Here is a 15,356-nt window from a genome sequence, read left to right as displayed (position 1 = left end):
AAAAAAACACTCCAATTCAAAAATAGGCAAACAGCTCAAACAGATATTTTTCCAAAGAAGATATACAGATGCCCAATAAGCAGATGGAAAGATGCTCAACATCACTAATCATCAGAGAAAGCAAGTCAGAACCACAATGAGGGAACTCCCTGGCAGTCCAGCGGCTAGGGCTCAGTGCTTTCACTGCAGAGGGTCCAGGTTTGATCCCCGGTCAGGGAACTAAGATCCTACAAGGTGCATGGCATGGTCTATAACAAGAACCCACAATGAGATACCACCTCACACTCATTACTAGGGATACTATCAGAAAAAGAGAGAAAGCAACAAGTGTTGACAAGGATGTGGAGAAACTGGACCCCTTGTGTACTGTTGATAAAATGTAAAATGGTGCAGCTGCTATGGAAAACAGCATGGTGGTTCTCCAAAAAATTAAAAGAGATTTACTACATAATCCAGCAATTCCACTTCTGGGTGTGCACCCAAAAGAACCGAAAGGCCACAACACGGTAAATCAACTATACTTCAATTAAAAAGTTAAATTAAAACTTTGAAGAAGAATTGAAAGCAGGGTATCAAAGAGATATTTGTATACTTGTGCTCACAACAGTGTTATTCTCAGCAGTTAAAACATGGAAGCAACCCAAATGTCCAAGATAGATGAGTGGATATGCAAGATGTGCTCCGCCCATACAGTGGAATATTGTTCAGCACTAAAAAGGAATGGAACACTGGCACACACCACAGTGCAGATGAGCCATGAAGTAAGCCAAATACAAAGGCACAGATTGTTACAATTCCACTTACATGAGGGACCTATGGTAGGCACATTCACAGGGGCAGAAAGTAGAATACAGGTAACCAGGGACTGGGGTAGAGGTTATTATTTAATTGGCAGTTTTATTTCGGATGATTAGAAAGCTCTGGAAACAGCCACAGTGGCTGCAAACCATTGTGCTTTTTTGTTTTGTTTTGTTTTTTACTTTTTTGGATGCATTTTTTATTGTGATAAAATATACATAAAACTTAACATTTTAAACATTTTCAGGTGTACAATTCGGTGGCATGTAGTATATTCATGATGTTGTGCAACCATCATCACTATCCATTTCCAGAGAGTTCTCATCATCTCAAACAAAAACTGTGTACCCATTAAAAAATAATTCCCTGGATAAAGAAAATGTGGTACCTATCTACAATGGAATATTACTCAGCCATAAAAAAGAATGAAATAATACCATTTGCAGCAACATGAATGGACCTAGAGAGTGGCATGCTAAATGAAGTAAGTCAGAGAGAGAAAGATATATCATATGACATCTCTTATACGTGGAATCTAAAAAGAGACAATAAAAATGAACTTACAAAACAGAGACTCACAGACTTAGAGAATGAACTTATGGTTGTGGGGGAGGGGAGGGATAGTTAGGGAGTTTGGGATGGACATGTACACACTGCTATATTTAAAATGGATAACCAACAAGGATCTCCTGTATAGCACATGGAATTCTGCTCAATGTTATATGGCAGCCTGGATGGGAGGGGAGTTGGAGAGAATGTACATGTATGCCTGAGGCACTTTGCTACTCACCTGAAACTATCACAACAAATGTTAGTCGGCTACACTCCAACACAAAATTAAAAAATAATAACAATTCCCCAAGTCCCTAGTAACCACTATTCTGCTTTCTGTCTCTGTGAATTCGCCTATTCTAGAAACTTTACACAAATGGAATAACATAGTATTTGTCCTTTTGTGTCTGGCGTACTTCACATCATGCACATTCTTAATGACACTGAATTACATTTAAAATGGCTTCAATGATAAATATTATGTTACAGATGGACTTCCCTGGTAGCTCAGCTTGGTAAAGAATCCACCTGCAATGTGGGAGACACTGGTTTGATTCTTGGGTTGGGAAGATCTCCTGGAGAAGTGATACGCTTCTCACTCCAGTATTCTTGGGCTTCCCTGGTGGCTCAGATGGTAAAGAATCCACCTACAATGCAGGAGACCTGGGTTCAATCCCTGGGTTGGGAAGATCCCCTGGAGGAGGGCAAGGCAACCCACTCCAGTATTCTTCCAAGGAGAATCTCCATGGACAGAGGAGCCTGGCGGGCTACAGTCCATGGGGTCGCAAAGAGTCAGACACAGCTGAGCTACTAAGCAGCAGCGTGTTACAGATAAACATTATATTATGAATACAAATGATAAAACCAAACCAAACTACATCCAAATCAACAACTTCTGTTTTTTGCAGGACACTAAGAGATTAAGTGATTGAGAAGACATGCCATAGACCAAGAAAATATCTGTAAAATCAAAGTCTGACAAAGGAGTGATATCCAGAAATATAGAGAACTCGTACAAACTCAATAATAATGAAGGAGACATCCCAAATTTTAGAAAATGGTCAGACACTTTTAACAGACACCTCCTCAAAGAAGTTAAAGGCAAATAAACATATGAAAATACGCTCAATGCCATAAGTCATAAGGGAAAAGTCCAGAACCAGATGGTTTCACCATTAAACACTACCGAACATTCAAAGAATTAAGACCAATTCTACTCAAACTCTTCCAAAAACAGAAGAGGAAGGAATACTCCTAACACATTCTGTGAAGCCAGTATTACCCTCACACCAAAGCCAGACAAAAATACCATCAGAAAACTACAGATCAATATTCCTTGTGACTATTAAATTGTCAAAATAACAGCACACCAAATCCAACAGCACATTAAAAAAATTATACATATAATTAAGTGGAAATGTATCCCATGAATAATACTCAATGTAATACACCACAGTACTAAAATAAAGGGGGAAAATTCACATGATTATCTCAACAGAGGTAGGAAAAAGTGCTTGAAAAAATGTTACGCCCTTTCATGAAAACACTCAGTAAACTGGGAATAAAAAGGGACTTTCTTAATCTGATAAAGGGCATTTATGAAAAATCCACTGCTAACATGCTGCTGCTGCTGCTGCTGCTAAGTCGCTTCAATCGTGTCCGACTCTGTGAGCCCAACAGGCTCCCCCGTCCCTGGGATTCTCCAGGCAAGAACACTGGAGTGGGTTGCCATTTCCTTCTCCAATGCATGAAAGTGAAAAGTGAAAGTGAAGTCGCTCAGTCGTGTCCGACTCCTAGCAACCCCATGGACTGCAGCCCACCAGGCTCCTCCGTCATTGGGATTCTCCAGTCAAGAGTACTGGAGTGGGGTGCCATTGCCTTCTCCACTGCTAACATAATATTTGACTAAAAAAAAAAAAGACTGAATATTTTCCCTCTAAGTCAGGAACAAAATAAGAAAGACCATGTTTGACATTACTATTCAACACTGTACTCAAGTCCTGGCCAGAGCAATGAGGCAAGAAAAAGAAAAAAGGTGTTCAAATACTAAAAGGTATTCTGCAACGCTAGAAAGCAAAGAAGAACTAAGGAGCCTCCTGATGAGAGTGGGAGAATGAAAAAGCTGGCTTAAAACTCAACATTCAAAAAACTAAAATCCTGGCATCCAGTCCTATCACTTCATGGCAAATATAAGGGGAAAAACTGAAAACAGTGACAGATTTTCTTCCCTTGAACTCCAAAATCACTGCAGATGGTGACTGTAGCCATGAAATTAAAAGATGCTTGCTCCTTGGAAGGAAAGCTATGACAAACCTAGACAGCACATTAAAAAGCAGAGACATCACTTTGCTGACAAAAGTTCCCATAGTCAAAGGTATGGGTTTTCCAGTAGTCATCTATGGATGTGAAAGTTGGACCATAAAGAAGGCTAAGTGCCAAAGAATTGATGTTTTCAAATGGTGGTGCTGAAGGAGACTCCTGAGAATCCCTTGGAAAGCAAGGAGAGCAAACCAGTCAATCCTAAAAGAAATCAACCCTGAATATTCATTGGAAGGACTGACACTAAAGCTAAAGCTCCAATACTTCGACCACCTGATGGGAAGAGAGACACACCAGAAAAGACCCTGATGCTGGCAAAGACTGAAGGCAAAAGAGGGCAGCAGAAGATGAGATGGTTAGACAGGATCACCGACTCAATGACATGAATCTGAGCAAACAGAGACAGTGAAGGACAGGGAAGCCTGGCATGCTGCAGTCCATGGGGTCACAAAGAGTTGGGCAAGACTTAGTGACTGAACAGATCCAAATTGACAGGAAAAAAAGTGAAACTACCTCCATTTGCAAATGATATCCTTTATGCAGAATATCCCAAAGAAGCCAAGAAAAATTGCTAAAGATAATAAACAGATTCAGTGAAGTTGCAGAGGACAAGATCAACATTCACACAAATCGGCTATGTTTCTATATACCAGCAATGAACATTCCAGAAAGAAATTAAGGAAACAATTCCATTTTATAATAGCATACAACAGACTAAAATATCTAGGAAAAAATGTAACCGAGGAAGTAAAATACTTGTACATGAAAACTACCAAACATTTTGGAAAAGAAATTAAAGAAGACCTGTAAATGAAAAGACATCCCCTATCCATGGACTGGAAGACTTTAATATTGTTAAGATGGCAATGTCTCCGAAGTGTTTACAGATTCAATGCGATCCCTGTCAAAATTTCAGTGGTCTCTTCTGCAAAAATGGAAAAGTCCAATGTCAGATCCATACATAATGCCAAGAGGCCCACAACAACCAAAACCATATTAAAAAACAAACAAAAACCCCAACCAAGTTGGAAGACCCACATAGTCCGATTTCAAAACTTCTGACATAACTGTAGTAATCAAACAGTATGGTACTGGTATAAAAGTGAAAGTGAAAGTCACTCAGTCATGTCCGACTCTATGAGGCCCCATGGACTATACAGTCCAAAGAATTCTCCAGGCCAGAATACTGCAGTGGGTAGCCTTTCCCTTCTCCAGGGGGTCTCCCCACCCCAAGGATCAGACCCAGGTCTCCTGCACTGCAGGTGGACTCTTCACCAGCTGAGCCACAAGGGAAGCCCTGGTCTAAGGACAAACATAAACACCAATGGAACAGAACTGAGTCCAGAGAGAAAGCTAACCATACACAACCAATTGATTTCCAGCAATGATGCTACAGTTACTCCATGGTGGGGGGAGAACAGTCTCTTCAACAAATGGTGTTCAGAAAACTGAAAGAGCATATGGAAAAGAATGAAGCTAGACCCTAACTCATCCCACACACAAAAATTAACTCAAAATGTGTCATCCCCAGCCACTGTTGAACAAGCCACACTTCGCCGTCCTATGCACTTCTCACACCAAATGATCGTCCTTCTCTCGGCGTACTGGTGCCATCTTTCCCTCCTTTCTGTGCCCCTGCTATCTGAAATGGCCCAGGCACAGTGCTAAGGTACTATCCAGGGTTCCCAATCCCAGGAGAGCTGTGAGGCGTCTTCCAGAGAAAATGTCTGCCAGACAAGCTTAGTGCCAGCAGGAATGATGCTGCTGTGAGTCCACTGTCAACAGTCAACAATATGAATAAGGAGCCTTCAAACAGAAGTGCCCAGAAAACACGGCTATGTGTCCCTCTGCTGACAAAACTGTGACAAGAGGCTCACAGGAACTTAACCTCTAGGCCCCTTGCAGCAAAGGTTCAGTTTTTACTAACTCAGTGTTCCTGGTAACTTTATGTAACTATTCTGATGAAGGAGAAGTGACTGTATATATGTGGGTGGGGGGAATCGAGTCTAAACAATGGAATATTCAGTTCAGGTGCTCAGTCATGTCCGACTCTTCGCGACCCCATGAATCACAGCATGCAAGGCCTCCCTGTCCATCACCAACTCCTGGAGTTCACCCAGACTCACGTCCATCAAGTCAGTGATGCCATCCAGCCATCTGATCCTCTGTGGTCCCCTTCTCCTCCTGCCCCCAATCCCTCCCAGCGTCAGAGTCTTTTCCAGTGAGTCAACTCTTCGCATGAGGTGGCCAAAGTACTGGAGTTTCAGCTTTAGCATCATTCCTTCCAAAGAAATCCCAGGGCTGATCTCCTTCAGAATGGACTGGGTGGATCTCCTTGCAGTCCAAGGGACTCTCAAGAGTCTTCTCCAACACCACAGTTCAAAAGCATCAATTCTTCGGTGCTCAGCCTTCTTCACAGTCCAACTCTCACATCCATACATGACCACTGGAAAAACCATAGCCTTGACTAGACGGACCTTTATTGGCAAAGTAATGTCTCTGCTTTTCAGTATGCTATCTAGGTTGGTCATAACTTTCCTTCCAAGGAGTAAGCGTCTTTTAATTTCATGGCTGCAGTCACCATCTGCAGTGATTTTGGAGCCCAAAAAAATAAACTCTGACACTGTTTCCACTGTTTCCCCATCTATTTCCCATGAAGTGATGGGACCAGATGCCATGATCTTCATTTTCTGAATGTTGAGCTTTAAGCCAACTTTTTCACTCTCCACTTTCATCAAGAGGCTTTTTAGTTCCTCTTCACTTTCCGCCATAAGGGTGCTGTCATCTGCATATCTGAGGTTATTGATATTTCTCCCGGCAATCTTCATTCCAGCTTGTGTTTCTTCCAGTCCAGCGTTTCTCATGATGTACTCTGCATAGAAGTTAAATAAGCAGGGTGACAATATACAGCCTTGACGTACTCCTTTTCCTATCTGGAACCAGTCTGTTGTTCCATGTCCAGTTCTAACTGTTGCTTCCTGACCTGCATACAAATTTCTCAAGAGGCAGGTCAGGTGGTCTGGTATTCCCCTCTCTTTCAGAATTTTCCACACTTTATTGTGATCCACACAGTCAAAGGCTTTGGCATAGTCAATAAAGCAGAAATAGATGTTTTTCTGGAACTCTCTTGCTTTTTCCATGATCCAGCGGATGTTGGCAATTTGATCTCTGGTTCCTCTGCCTTTTCTGAAACCAGCTTGAACATCAGGAAGTTCATGGTTCACATATTGCTGAAGCCTGGCTTGGAGAATTTTGACCAGTACTTTACTAGCATGTGAGATGAGTGCAATTGTGCGGGCAGGAATCCCTCAGAAGAAATGGAGTAGCCATCATGGTCAACAAAAGAGTTCAAAATGCAGTACTTGGATGCAATCTCAAAAACAAAATGATCTCTGTTCATTTCCAAGGCAAACCATTCAATATTACGGTAATCCAAGTCTATGCCCCAACCAGTAATGCTGAAGAAGCTGAAGTTGAACGATTCTATGAAGACCTACAAGACCTTTTAGAACTAACACCCAAAAAAGATGTCCTTTTCATTACAGGGGACTGGAATGCAAAAGTAGGAAGTCAAGAAACACCTGGAGTAACAAGCAAATTTGGCCTTGGAATACGGAATGAAGCAGGGCAAAGACTAATAGAGTTTTGCCAAGAAAATGCACTGGTCATAGCAAACACCCTCTTCCAACAACACAAGAGAAGACTCTACACATGGACATCACCAGATGGTCAACACTGAAATCAGACTGATTATATTCTTTGCAGCCAAAGATGGACAAGCTCTATACAGTCAACAAAAACAAGACCAGGAGCTGACTGTGGCTCAGATCATGAACTACTTATTACCAAATTCAGACTTAAATTGAAGAAAGTAGGGAAAACCACTAGACCATTCAGGTATGACCTAAATCAAATCCCTTATGATTATACAGCGGAAGTGAGAAATAGATTTAAGGGCCTAGATCTGATAGATAGAGTGCCTGATGAACTATGGAATGAGGTTCATGACATTGTACAGGAGACAGGGATCAAGACCATCCCCATGGAAAAGAAATGCAAAAAAGCAAAATGGCTGTCTGGGGAGGCCTTACAAATAGCTGTGAAAAGAAGAGAAGCAAAAAGCAAAGGAAAAAAGGAAAGATATAAGCATCTGAATGCAGAGTTCCAAAGAATAGCAAGAAGAGATAAGAAAGCCTTCCTCAGTGATCAATGCAAAGAAATAGAGGAAAACAACAGAATGGGAAAGACTAGAGATCTCTTCAAGAAAATCAGAGCTACCAAGGGAACATTTCATGCAAAGATGGGCTCAATAAAGGACAGAAATGGTATGGACCTAACAGAAGCAGAAGATATTAAGAGGTGGCAAGAACACACAGAAGAACTGTACAAAAAAGATCTTCACGACCCAGATAATCACGATGGTGTGATCACTGACCTAGAGCCAGACATCCTGGAATGTGAAGTCAAGTGGGCCTTAGAAAGCATCACTACGAACAAAGCTAGTGGAGGTGATGGAATTGCAGTTGAGCTATTGCAAAACCTGAAAGATGATGCTGTCAAAGTGCTGCACTCAATATGCCAGCAAATTTGGAAAACTCAGCAGCGGCCACAGGACTGGAAAAGGTCAGTTTTCATTCCCATCCCAAAGAAAGGCAATGCCAAAGAATGCTCAAACAATGCAATATTATTCAGCCATTAAAAGCAATGAAGCACGGACACACAGGACAACTTGGTGAACCCTGAGGACACGAAGCTCAGTGAAGGAAGCCACACACAAAAGGCTGCGTGTTGTGTGATTCCTTTTGTGTGAAATGTTCACAACAGGCAAATCCATAGACACAAAGCAGATCAGAGGCTGCTGGAAGATGAGAGTAGGGATGGGGAGACAAAACATCTGACATTAGAGAGGTTGCATAGCATTACAAATGCAGTAAATGCTGATGAATTATACACTTTAAAATGCTTAACTGCACAGGACGTGAATTTCACCTCAGTAAAAATTCTATTTTACAACTGTCATATCATAGGAAAACATTTGGCCTTTGACCCCAGTTTCTGATCTTGGAAACTGCTCAGTTGTGTCTGATTCTTTGCAACCTCATGGACTATACAGCCCATGGAATTCTCTAGGCCAGAATACCAGAGTGGGTAGCCTTTCCTTTCTCCAGGGGATCTTCCCAACCCAGGGATCAAACCCAGGTCTCCCAAATTTCAGGCAGATTCTTTACCTGATCTTGGGATCTCCTGAATGATGGGGTGACAGGAGCGTCCTGTGCTCTAACGAGGTAGCTCCAGGTGGGCCCCTAGGTGGCTTAGGATGGGGCTGGTCCCCAGAAAGACCAAGTTTTGATGAGAAGCTCATCCCCTGTCCCGACCTCCAAGCTCCAAGGCGGGGGAGGGTGGAGACTGAGTTAGTCACAATGGCCAGGGACTGACTCATGCCTTGTTAACAAAGCTTCCATAAAACCCCTAACCATGGGGTTCGGAGCCCTCAGGGAGAGCAGGCCAGTGTGCAGGTGTAGGTGTGGCGGGGGAAGGGCCTGGAAGTCCCTCCCCTACCCACATCAGGCCCCGCCGCTCTCCCAGCCGGCTGCTTCTGACCTGCATCCCACATACTAAACCCAAAACAGGAAGTAAAATGTCGATCAGAGTTCTGTGAGCTGTTTCACCAGACCCCAGAGCCTGAGGGGGCTGTGGGAAACCCTGATTTACAGCTGGTCCATCAGAAGCACCAGAGGCACCGGCCACAGGGTACACTGCGGGGCTGAGCCCTGATCTGCGGGTCTGTGCTAATTTGATGGCTACTGTCAGAGAAAGCTAAGCTCCTGGACACCTGGACAGGGTCTGGAGAACCAGAGCCAGAGGAGAGGTGCTGGGAAGGATGCTGCATTTGGCATTAAAAGCAAGTGAATACTAACAGCTCAGCAATGCCCAGAAGAACTTTTAAGTCAAAAGAACCCAACCCCACCCCTCTTTTTTCCACCCGGGCTTTGGGGAAAGGAGTGGTTTATCTGTATAAGAACATCCTGCCAACAAGTCAAACAGAACGCGGCCTCAGATAAGTGCTCGTGCCAAACACCATGGAACTCAGAATTCCACCGTCCACAGCAGGTGCCATGGCCAGGGGCAGATGTAGCCAGAACGCCACAGGCTTACACAAGAAAATGTCCTGCGTCTGAGAGACAGCCCTTCCTGTTCTGGGTGCACATCCACCCCACTGCTCGGAGAGGCCACCTGTCACCTTCCTTCATCCCTGGGGCCTCGACTCCCGGGGCCTAAGGCCTTAGAGACTGCCTGCTCTGTTCACTCTGCGTGCCCAGGCTGACCCTGCAGTGACATCAATGATGAAGCGCTCACTCCGTGCTGGGACCAGACCACGTGCCCTCCCTTCCAGCTCTCCTAATCTTCCCAACAGCCCGAGAAGCAGACACGACTGAAATCTATCTTGTAGACAGAGAAACGGGTCCAGAGAAGTGGCTTGTCCACAGCTGCTCCTCACTGCTTAGCACAGCCACGATCAGCTCGCCTAACTGATGACTGAACGGTGAGCAGGGCTCAACTCCAATGGCAGCTCTTGCCTGCGTGGGGGGCGGGGGGTGGGGAATGGGTGGGGGGACACTGGGAGAAGCGACTAGCAAGTCCTCCCCAGATGGCCCTGGATCACACACATCCCACACCTGCAGCAGCTGCTTCTGCCGTAAACCCGCCCTTGCTTTTCCACACCTGTCTGAGCTTTACCAACCTCCAAGGGGACCCACATTTAGACAACACTTGAAGAAGCAAGCAAACATCAGAATTCAAGAATGGCCATCATCCTGGGTCACATCCGTTTTGGGTACACATACGTGAACACAAGCTCTGCTGGTCCAAGTGAGCCCCCACAATCAAGGTGCGGCCCAGCCCATATGACTGGGCATCTAGGCACTCCTGCACGCAGGCTGGGGATGTGACCACCCTCTGGGGCCTGGCCAAGTACTCAGTAATAAGCATCACCCAGCAGAACGTGAGGTGCACCCAATGGGACCTGTGACCTGCACCCCAGTGCCTCCCCAGGTAGTCTCACAGTGCAGGGCTGCCCACTACAGCCCTGAGGGCAAAGCTGCCACCAGGGGCAGAGGATTCTAGTAATGGGACACAGGGCACAGGAGAGCACCCAGCACTCATCTTGAGAACGGGCTTATAGCTCCACGCCAGCCCCACTGCCCAGCGCTGCAGATACGGAGGTATCCATGCACATCGCTTTCTCCAGATGCACTTGCTCTATCTCCCCAGCCACCTAGAGGGGCTCCAATCAGCATTTCATTTGCACAGCCTCCCCGCGGGGCAGAAAGGCTGGAAACATACCTGCCCGGGACTCACCCCAGCCCTGGCCCTCCTCCACACTCCCCAAGCAGTAGGAGGCCTCCCGGGGTCTGCCTCCCTAAGCCACAGGGCGCCAATACCCCCAGGGGCACAGTGCCCCTCCTGTGCCTGTGCAGACAGGTTGGGCTCTCCTCTCATCAGCGGCCAGTCACCTTGACGCCCAGAAAATCAGGGTGACCTGCAGCCCCACCATCAAATCCCACACCCAATGAAATGTTCCTCAGTGCCCCCAAGCTCTGCCCCTGACACCAGGGATTCTCAGAAGAAGTGGCTTGTCAAGTGAGCGGTGGCACTCATGGGCCCCCCAGGATGTCGCCCCCCTTGAGGGGTGGCAGAGCTGCCCACAGCCAGTCCAGCTGCATACATGGAGAAGCACCTGGCCAGCGGGCATTCAGAGTCAGGTAAAGTGCCAGCTGGCCACACCTGCGAGAAGCAACAGAGGCTTGCTGCCAGGCAGACAATGGTTAAATGCTGGGTATTGGGCTTCAGGAAAAAAGCTCTGGTCTGAACTGTGTCCCCAGTTTCTGGGCTGCGTCCCACCCACCACGTGATGGTGCTGGGAGGGGCCTGGGTCACGAGGATGGAGCCCGTGGAAGGGGACTGGTGCTTCCACAGACTGCTCGTGCTTCCCCACAGGAGGGCACGGCAAGAGGAGCCTGTGACCTGGAGCGCGGCCCTCCCCTGGCCATGCCAGCGCCTAGGCCAGGACCTCCAGGCACCGGAACACTAAGCAAACAACTTCTGGTGTTTCTGAGCCGCCCTGTCTGTGGTATTGTGTTATCACAGCCTGAACACTCTGAGATGATTTCTATTTTTTCCCACTGTAAGCACATAGAGACGAATACTACAGAGAGAACACCCTCCTGTGATCCTACCACCCGGATTACCTTTACCATCTTTCGTACGTATGATCCCTTTTTTCTATAAATACCATACACACAACTTGCTTTTCTCACTCAACAATTCTAAAAGCTCTCTCCCCCAAGGCCGTCAACGGTTCTGGTTCAGAAGATGCACAAGGGCCTCCAACCAACAGCCTGTGTTGAACGTCCAGGTACCTTCCAGATCGTACCCTCTCCTCCCACGGTGACAGTCCAAGGCCTCTGGGCCCACCCCAGCATGTGAGAGCTGAGCCAGGGACCCTGCCACTTCTAGCATGACTGATGGGGCCATGGCTTGCTGCTCCCCGACTTGCCAGCTCCCCAGTTGACCGCCATGGAGAGATGGATGCGACACTCCACCCGCGGGCGCCTGACATGGCGTCTCCGTCACACGTGTCACCATCCACCCTGCCGCGCATGCACTACTGGTCCCCTCACCTCGTGTGCGCTGTGCGTCCTCCCACCACTCCCCAGGACCCTACCTTGTTCTTGAAGTACACCTCGATGGGCATGATGAAGCCAGCATACCCCGACTCCTCCACCTTGTAGGGGGGCTCCTTGCACACTGAAAAGAGACAGATGACGTGCCATCAGCACCCAGCAGGAGGAAGCACACGCATTCTGCCTCCTCTCTGGGCTCAGTGGGTTCTGCAGGAGGCCGGCTCCCCAGGAGCAGAGATCCCAGGCCTGGTCTACATCAGAGGGGTCCCAGGGGGAGAGAAGCAGCAGAACAGGAGAAAGGGGACCCCTGCCACCCTGGGGTGGGAGAGTGTGTGGGAAGGGGCCAGAGACCAGCTGAGGCAGAGTAGCCGGCATTGGCCACTGGGCGTGTGGGTTCAACCAGCTGAGAGCAGCAAGTGAGGCTTGGGCGAGATGCCAGGCCTGGGGAGCCCTGGTCTCCCTGCAGGGCAGGCTCTCTGCTGTGCCCACCTCCTGCCATCACCCATGTGAGCACGTGACTTGGGGCCCTGCTTGGGGCCAGGGACATGGACACTAGATGGAGGTGACCTGGTCTAAGATGGAGCTTGCTGCCTGGGTTCCACTGCAGCACCTAAGCACAGCATCCCTAGGGACCACAGCATCCCCAGGGAAGAGGGAGGGAGGGAGGGAGGGAGGGAGGGAGAAAGAGAGAGAACCCAAGAACACAGAACAGAGGTAAAACAATCTCCCACAGTCCCACTCTCCAGGACGCACTGTCAATGTTTTGACATGTATGCTGTCACTACGCGACTAATGGGAAAACACTGTTCTCCTGCTTTTAGGAAAAACAGAACAGCGCAGATCAACCCCTCATGTCCTCCACCCCACCTTCTCCCGTGGTGACCAAGAGGTAGGAAAAAACCCTGCCACCTGTTAACACCTTTACACACGTGTGTCTGGACTGTAACTCTTAAGCGGGTCGCAAATGGCTGGAACATAATGACAGGCCAGCACCTTGCACGTGGCCGGCACATGGGGTATGAGGCTTGCTCGGCTGGCCTGACTTCCCGCCAGGGGCGAGGGGGCAGTCATGACCCGGCCATAGCACCCACCGCAGCAGAGCCTCCTGGTGGCACCAGTGGCCAGCTCCTCAGCTGAGCACCCAGAGCACTGTCACCTGACCTCGGGGCATGAATGTGAGTCATTACTGCCACCAAATGCTGCATTCATTCATGATCCACATCTGCGGTGTCGGGTGCCCAGCTGGTGACAGAGGCCCAGGGCATGCCTCTGGTCCCCAGGAGGGAGCAAGTCACCTTCAATGGGATAGTCAGCCCACCCGGAAGTCAGGAGTAGCCCTGCCGATGGGACAACGGGCAGGGAACTCTGTGGGGCTGACCTCAGCCCCAATCCCAATTCCAACAGGTCTCCTGCTCTTTGGTCATCTTCCGTGGGTGCTGGCTGGGCACGTCACATGCAGCCCACACCATACCACTTTCTCATTCCCTCTGAAACCTGCACCACCTGGCATCCCGCAGCTCAGGATCCAGGCTGTCCCATGCGCCCTAGAGGCCACCTTAGCTTCTCCCAGGGAACTTGGGAAAAGGAAAGAAAAAAACCAAAGTCAATGTCCTCCGAGGGAAGACAAGCTCGACAAATGAAAACAAGATACTTTCAAAAATGAAAATTAGAGAGTAAGAAAGGGCTCTTAGACATTACAAATACAGTAAATACAGTATTTACAGTGGTTTAATTTATCAGAATGACCAGAAAATGAAGTCAACCGAATCTCCCAGAATGTAAGGATAAAAAAAATTTTTTTAAGAAAAGGTGAGAGGTGCAAAAACAACCCCATGAATTAAACATATGTCAACAGCAGCTAATATTCATAAAGCACCTATTGTGTGCCAGGCAGTTCCCATAATCTTATACCATCAACTCCCAACAACACTGTGAGCCAAATGCACTTGTTCCCATTTTACAGATGAGAAAACTTAAACATAGAGAAGTTACATAACAAGCATTCTAGAAAGAGAAAACAGAAATTAAACAGATAGGAAAAAAAAAAAATAGGAGAGAACCTTCCAGAACTAAAATGAAGGGCACCAAATGTCCAACATGATGAACAAATGAACCAAAAAAGATTCAATATGATGAACAAACAAACCAAAAAAGTCCCCAGAAAGGTCATAAAAACCATCTTAAGTCCTTCTAGAGAAAAGACAAAAACACTAAAAAACACATCACCTGCAACAGAATGAGAAACCCACAGCATCAGGTTCCTCAGAAGATGACAAAGCAACACGCTCAAACTCTGAATGATAGTCACTCTCCAACTGGAACATTACACCCAGCTCAACTAGCGCTCAAGCGTGGGGCCAGAACAGGCCACTCTAGATACACTAAGACTTTATTCCCTACACACCTTTCTTCAGAAATTGCTTCAGTAATTAGTTCCTTGGGAAACTTCTTGATAAATTACTCCAGTAAAACAGGAAAATGAACAAAAACACAGGGTGTTAGGTGAATCCCTGAGGAGAAAAGTAAAGTAAGTCCCAGTGTGATGGCTAATGAGGTGGTCTGGAGAGGAGCCAGTTCTCATCAGAAGAGGAAGAGGCTGCAATGAAATATCCAGAGGAAGAGGGGAGTCTCCACTGAATAAATGAAATGATGGGGGTATGGGGAAAAAGGCAAAGCACCTCTGATGAAAAAGACAAATGCAGGGATGGGGAGGAAGAAGCAAAAGGTGTTCACAAAGCCACAGGCCAAGTATGAAGCCAAGTAAATGGGGCCAAATTTCTTTTTTCGGCTGAGCTGGGTCTTTACTGCAGCACGAGGGCTTTTCTGCAGCTGCGCGCTCGGGCGCCTCTCCAGTTGTGGCACATGGCCTCTCTGGTTGCTGCATGCGTGTCTACTTGCCCCATGGCATATGGCATCTTAAGCTTCCCTGGTGGTTCAGCAGTAAAGAATTTGCCTGCAATGCAGAAGACGTGAGAGACATGGGTTCGATCCCTGGGTTGGGAG

The 15,356-nt window shown here is 47.0% G+C and overlaps 1 protein-coding gene across 3 annotated transcripts in view; it reads right to left on the bottom strand.

The window, feature by feature from the left end:
• Nucleotides 1-15,356, bottom strand: part of MLLT1 (MLLT1 super elongation complex subunit) — a 69,240-nt gene that overhangs the window by 40,933 nt on the left and 12,951 nt on the right. For all 3 annotated transcript variants that reach the window (XM_055546404.1, XM_055546409.1, XM_055546405.1), the window contains exon 3: nt 12,395-12,477. In XM_055546404.1, coding sequence (XP_055402379.1) covers nt 12,395-12,477 — 83 coding nt within the window. The remainder of the gene's footprint in view (nt 1-12,394; nt 12,478-15,356) is intronic.

This window comes from Bubalus kerabau, chromosome 1 (genome assembly GCF_029407905.1).
Source record: "Bubalus kerabau isolate K-KA32 ecotype Philippines breed swamp buffalo chromosome 1, PCC_UOA_SB_1v2, whole genome shotgun sequence".
NCBI classification, from domain to species: Eukaryota; Metazoa; Chordata; class Mammalia; order Artiodactyla; family Bovidae; genus Bubalus; species Bubalus kerabau.
Note: the sequence above shows the minus strand (reverse complement) of the source record. Positions and strands in the feature narration are given on the sequence as shown.